Source organism: Mustelus asterias, chromosome 11, assembly GCF_964213995.1.
Source record: "Mustelus asterias chromosome 11, sMusAst1.hap1.1, whole genome shotgun sequence".
Taxonomy (NCBI): Eukaryota; Metazoa; Chordata; class Chondrichthyes; order Carcharhiniformes; family Triakidae; genus Mustelus; species Mustelus asterias.
The window spans coordinates 110,506,057-110,512,937 of NC_135811.1; the positions used below are offsets into that span (position 1 = coordinate 110,506,057).

A 6,881-nucleotide genomic window follows, 5' to 3' on the forward strand; every position below is an offset into this window, starting at 1 on the left:
TATACACCTAATCACTGCCTCAAAAAATTCAATCAAATTTGGTAGACATGGTCTCCCCCTGTCAAAGCCATGCTGACTATCCTTGATTAATCCATGCCTCTCCAAGTGGAGATTAATTCTGTCCATCAGAATTCTTTCCAATAATTTCCCTGCCACTGATGCTAGACTCATTGGCCTGTAATTACCTGGTTTGTCCCTACTTTGATTCTTGAATAAAGGTACCACATTAGCTGTCCTCCAGTCCTCTGGCACTTCTCCTGTGGCTAGAGAGTATTTGAATGTTTGCATCAAAGCCCCTGCAATCTCCTCCTTTGCCCCACACAGCCACCTAGGGTCCATCTCATCTCGGATTGGGGTTTTATCCACTTTTAAGCCTGCTAAAACTGCTATCTCTTCCCTCCCAATGCTAATGTGTTGAATAATATCACAGAGACCTCCTTGTTTTCTGTACCTACATCGGCCTTCTCCATAGTGAACAAGGATGTAAAATATTCATTTAAAACCTCACTTGTTCCTTCCAGTTCCCCACACACACATTGCCACCTTGGTCCCTAATGGGCCCTTCTCTTTCCCTGATTACCCTCTTGTCTTTACTGTTCTTATAAAACACTTTGGGATTTCCCTTTATTTTGCCTGCCAGTGTTTTTTCATGCCCCCTCTTTGCTCCCCTTGCTTGTTTTAAAGCAACCCCCCCCCCCCCCCCCCCCCCGCCGCACTTTCTAAACTCCTCCAGGGCATACACTGTTTTCAGCCCCTTGAATCTCCCATAGGCTCCCTTTCTTCCTTATCCAATGCTATGTATCCCTTGACATCCAGGCTTCTCTGGGCTTGTTGGTCCCACTTTTTACCTTTTCAGGGATGAGCTCCCATTGTACTTTCTCGATTTCCTTTTTGAATGACTCCTGTTGCTCTGATGTGGATTTTCCTACAAGTAACTGCTCCCTGTCTGCTTTGGCCAGACCCTGTTTTATCCTATTAAAATCGACTTTCCCCCAGTTAAGAAACCTTTTTTTTAGTCCATTCTTATCCTTTTCCATAACCATCTTAAATCTTACCGAGTTATGGTCGCTGTCACCAAAATGCTCCCCACTGACACCTCTACCACCTGCCCTGCTTCATTCCCTAAAATTAGCTCAGGTACCTCCCCCTCTCCTGTAGGTATCCCGCCATTGTTTTTATTTTGATTGTGAGATGTTCTGGGTAAATATAACTTTTGCGGGATGAATATAGAAATGAGAATTTCTTGTGTAAACGCTGGTAGCACAGGAAATATAATTTATTTAGGGGAAAATTGCGCTTTAGGTACAACCTGTTTGGGTAAATACGGTATTGTTAGTACACAGTACACTATGTAAATGTGAAATAGTTCATATCGGATTGGGCACTATACAAATCTGAAGCTATTTGTTATTTTACAAATATAAAATTTGCAGGAAATGTCCTTTGAAAGTAGGGGCGAAGCCGCCAGAAGCCGCTTGTGTTGTCAACATTGCGCTGAAACCGACGGGAAATAAATCAGAAGCAAACATTTCAATTCTCAAAAACGTTTAAGATGAACTTTTAAAAAAAAACGGCGAGGCGTTGACAGTAATGTGGGTGAGAGCGGGGTCCTGGGGGGCAAGGGGAGAGGGGAACCCCGGCTTTGAGGTGCTCTCTGCCCCAGTTTCTGTGCTTGCAGGCGAGTTGCGGCTGTGACAGATGGTCAGCCAGGGTCCCCGGGGAGATAGATCTCTCCGAATGCGGGCGCATGTCAATCAGTGCCTCTCATGTGATGCCTGCTGCCAATGACGTGCTACCATATGGCCTGGCATCGGGGCTGGTACCGCAGCTTGGTGAAGGTGCCACTGTCTTGTCGATAGATTGGCGATGAGCAGTTTTGCAAGACGAGCAGGACCTTCAGAAACCAGCTAATCCCAGAAGGTAGCGCTGAACAATGAGATAAAACTGGGCTCGCTTCGGTGAATTACAGCAGGTAAGCTCCACTGACAAGGGCCAGGCTTCCAGGCACATTTCCACATTGACTTCATTGCTCTGTTCAGCGGAATGGTGTGAGGCTAATGGGCTGAACCGTCACTAAACTTGTATCCTTTATCTCTAAAACCTGAACTAAAATACCATTGTAAAGATTGAATTTGGTGAGATGGGCTGGGAGCTGGCGGCGGCTGCAAATGTAAATTGTTCTAAACGAAGACAGTTCGGGATTGCTTGCGATTTTTCACAAGTAGCGACCCACATAACCAGCCTCGGAGAAGCTGTTCCCCCGACACCCTCACTGCACCGTTTCTGCTCTAAAAAGAACAGATTTCATTTAAAAAATAACTTCCCAAGTTTCTCCCGAATGAACTTAAACAAATTTCATCAAATAAAATATTCGTCTATGGGCGGCTCATCCTCAGAATGAGCCGGAGCGGGGATGGGGGGGAGCCGGAGCGGGGAGGAGGGGGAGCCGGAGCGGGAATGGGGGGGAGCCGGAGCGGGAATGGGGGGGAGCCGGAGCGGGGATGGGGGGGAGCCGGAGCGGGGAGGAGGGGGAGCCGGAGCGGGGAGGAGGGGGAGCCGGAGCGGGGATGAAGCCGCCGTGATCCCCTTATTCCTGGAAGATTCTTTCATCTCAATTCTGTTACTATTTTTTACAGAAAAATTATTAACGGTTATATTTCAGAATGCAACAAAGAGATTAATATTTTCAAACTGTATAAAACAGTCTCTCTACAGCAAATATTTAATTTCACTTTTATTGTCAAATTAAATATTAAATTTTTCCACAAACGGATTTTGAGAAAAGCTGAAAATATTGCGACAAAAACGGAAAATTGCAATATTTTGAAATGCGAATTTGTTGAGAATTTAACAGCAGATCGAGTCTTGTCGGGAGACTGGGGAAGTTCAGTCCGTTCAGGCTGTGAGCTTAACGCAATCCTCACCATTCAAAATATATGTTTCCCCTTTCACCAGAAACACAACAGCCGGGAAGATCCAGAATCCAACCGGGTAGATCCAGAATCCAGTCAGTAGATCTGTAATTCACCCGGGTAGATCCAGAATCCAACCGGGTAGATCCAGATTCCAGCCGGGTAGATCCAGAATCCAGTCAGTAGATCTGTAATTCACCCGGGTAGATCCAGAATCCAACCGGGTAGATTTATAATCCAGCCAGGTAGATTTAGAATCAAGCCAATGAATCTAGAATCTAACCAGTGGATCTAGAATCCAGCCGGAAGATCCGGAATCCAGCCGGGAGATCTGGAGCTTGCCAGGCACGGTTTTGCTGTTTGCGGTGAGCAGTCCCGCCGACAGTATTTTCTGGAAAGATCTCTGACTGAACCAGTTCGATTTTTCCACATTACCAATTCGCTGTTGTGGGAATCGCAGCTGGAAAATTAGAGTGAGATTTGGATTCTTGTTGGGTTAAATGAGCTGAATGGGGCTGGGGGAAATGGGGGGATGGGGGGGGGGGCTGGGGGGGGGGGTGGAGGGGCTGGGGATGAGGTGCGGGGCCTGTGGGGAATGGGGGAGGGGGGAGAAGGGGGTGCCGGTGTTAAAGATGATGCTAAAGCTCTCTTTCATTCCCAATTGAACAGGGAATATGTTGACTCGACTCTTCAGTGACTCCACCCTCATCCCCGAAGTTCAGAAATACGCCAGCTGGGCGGATGACAGCGAGAGCGACGAAGACAAGATCCGAGAAGAGAGAAATAGCGACCCTCAGGACAGCCAGGCCGAGGACTCGCTGAGCTTGGCCCAGGATAATGAGGAGGTAGAGACAGGGATGGAGGAGGAAGAGGAGGAGGAGGAGGAGGAAGATGAGGAAAACGGCGCCAGACCCAGAAAACGCGGCCCCAAGCGGAGGAAGATGACAAAGGCTCGGCTGGAGAGGTTCAAGCTGCGGAGACAGAAAGCCAACACCCGGGAGAGGAACCGAATGCACGACCTGAACTCCGCCCTGGACAATCTGCGCAAGGTTGTCCCGTGTTACTCAAAAACACAGAAACTTTCCAAAATAGAGACGCTGCGACTGGCCAAAAACTACATCTGGGCTTTGTCTGAGATCCTGCGCTCGGGGAAGAGACCGGACCTGGTGTCCTATGTACAGACTCTGTGTAAGGGGCTGTCCCAACCCACCACCAACCTGGTCGCCGGCTGCCTACAGCTCAACTCCCGGAACTTCTTGACGGAGCAGAGCCAAGACACGGGGCGCCTGCACCCACCCAATTCCTCCTTCGCCATGCACCCTTACTCATACCAGTGTGCCCGGCTGCCCAGCCCACAGTGCCAGCCTGGGGCAGTCAGCAGCGGCCACTCGCTCCGTTCACACCCCTACTGTACCACCTATGAGCACCTGTACGGAAACACCTCCCCAGACTACGCCAGCTCGGAGCTGGAAGGCGCAGTGAGCCCCACGCTCTGTACTAACGGCTCTTACCCCATGAAGGCGGAGTCTTCCCCAGACCAGGACAAGAACTATCATTATACCATGCATTACTCAGCGCTGCCCGGCTCCCGCGGCTCGGGACACGGCCTCCTCTTCAGCTCCCCTGCTCTGCGCTCTGGCTTTCATTCGGAAAACCTCATGTCGTATGAGACACACGTGCATCACGACAGGACTCCCGTTTATGAAGAACTCAACGCCTTTTTTCACAATTAAATCACTGGAACCAGCTGCGACTTGGCAGAGGAGCAGAGGATGTGAATGAGATGAGTGATCCTCCTCGGCGGAAACCTCCAAACTCTCCCTCAAACTGAGCTGGAGGCTGCCTGCAACTGTGGACACATTTCCCAGCCGCTCACCCCCCGGGACTCTGTGTGTGTGTGTGTGTGTGTGTGTGTGCGCCGGGTACTCGCTGTCCCAGGGCTGGATTCTCTCTTCACTCCATCACTTTCTCCAGTTGCAGCGGGATTTCTCACCCTCTCCTCTCGGCACGCTCAGAGGACGGGGTTTTCCGGTGTCCACTCGGTTCGAGATGATATGGTTACCGACATTCCCCCCTCCCCTCCCCCGGTGAAAAGCAATAACGGAAATCTATGCAAGCAGAAATTCAGGCCGTTGTGTCTGATGGACCCGAACTCGGAACAGTCTCGGTGGGGCTGAATGGCCTCCTCCAGTTCCTGTGTAACTTTGATCGATCCGCATGTCGCCCTGGTTTCTGAAGCGAGTTCTCTCATTAGGAAACTGGTGCATTTCTCTCGGTAACTCGACTTTCAAAGTTAATTTCTTCCAATACTTAAAAAAAAACAAATTCTATTTATTTTCCAGAAGGTGCAACCACAAGATTTTCTAATTGTGAAAAGACTTTTGTTACAAATCCTTTCGTTTTGTAAAACATTTGAAGCAGAATGTCTGGTTAAAGCAAAAGGGAATATTTCAAAAGCGGAAATATTGATTGCAATTCATTCTGTTTTGTCAACTTAGAAAGGAAATGAGCTGCTTTCCATCAAAGAACTGCTGACATTATCCGTGGGACTGTCCCTGAAATTATAAACCTCCCTTTAGGTAATCTTTAGCCATATTCCAGGAGGGAAATCTCTCAGTGTCAGAGAGACAAGTGGTTCGACAACTTGTGGAGGACATTTCCACATCAGACAGGGAGTAAGGGGGAAGTTGTACATTAACAACCTCCCCCCACCCGTTCAACCTTCTATTCATCTCCGCATTTCACTTAGAAACCCCCATTTCAATTCCGCCGCATCCCATCGGTGTAACCGGGGCGGAGCATGGTCACTGCTGAGATTCCAACTTCCAGTTCCCGCTCAAATCTCAGTCTCACCTTCATCAATCCAACAGGTCAGAGTATCAGAGGCTGCAAATTGGCTGCAAATACTGAATGCTGAGGGTTAGTCAGAGCTGCTGGGAGAGTGTGAGCTGCTGCTGGAATTGTGTGAGCTGCTGCTGGGATAGTGTGAGCTGCTGCTGGGATAGTGTGAGCTACTGGGATAGTGTGAGCTGCTGCTGGGATAATATGAGCTGCTGCTGGGATAGTGTAAGCTGTTGCTGGGATAATGTGAGCTGCTGCTGGGATTATGTGAGCTGCTGTAGGGATAGTGTGAGCTGCTGCTGGGAGAATGTGAGCTGCTGTTGGGAGAGTGTGAGCTGCTTGGAGAGTGTGAGCTGCTGCTGGGATAGTGTGAGCTACTGCTGGGATAGTGTGAGCTGCTGCTGGGAGAATGTGAGCTGCTGTTGGGAGAGTGTGAGCTGCTGAGATAATATGAGTTGCTGGGGTAGTGTGAGCTGCTGCTGGGATAGTGTGAGCTGCTGGGATTGTGTAAGCAGCTGCTGGGATAGTGTGAGCTGCTGGGATTGTGTGAGCTGCTGGGATAGTGTGAGCTGGTGCTAGGAGAGTGAGTTGCTGCTGGAATTGTGTGAGCGACTTCTGGGAGAGTGTGAGCTGCTGCTGGGATTATGTGAGCTGCTGCTGGGATAATGTGAGCTGCTGCTGAGATAGTGTGAGCTGCTGCCGGGATAATGTGAGCTGCTGCTGGGATAATGTGAGCTGCTGCTGGGATAGTGTGAGCTGCTGTTGGGATTGTGTGAGCTGTTGCTGGGAAAGTGTGAGCTGCTGCTGGGATAGCGTGAGCTGCTGCTGGGATAATGTGAACTGCTGCTGGGATAGTGTGAGCTGCTTGGAGAGTGTGAGCTGCTGCTGGGATAGTGTGCGCTGCTGCTGGGATAGTATGAGCTGCTGGGATAATGTGAGCTGCTGGGATAATGTGAGCTGCTGGGATAGTGTGAGCTGCTGCTGGGATAGTGTGAGCTGCTGGGATTGTATAAGCTGCTGGGATTGTGTGAGCAGCTGCTGGGATAGTGTGAGCTGCTGGGATTGTGTGAGCTGCTGGGATAGTGTGAGCTGCTAGGAGAGTGAGTTGCTGCTGGGATAGTGTGAGCT

General features: G+C 49.7%; 1 protein-coding gene across 1 annotated transcript; it reads left to right on the forward strand.

Annotated features, from left to right (window-relative positions):
• The first annotated feature begins 1,741 nt into the window (after nucleotides 1-1,741).
• Nucleotides 1,742-4,645, forward strand: neurod2 (neuronal differentiation 2). The gene is given in 3 exon segments (XM_078224507.1): nucleotides 1,742-1,797; nucleotides 1,799-1,827; nucleotides 3,582-4,645. Coding segments are annotated over 3 exon segments (1,143 nt in total). The 5' UTR covers nucleotides 1,742-1,747.
• Nucleotides 4,646-6,881: the final 2,236 nt, after the last annotated feature.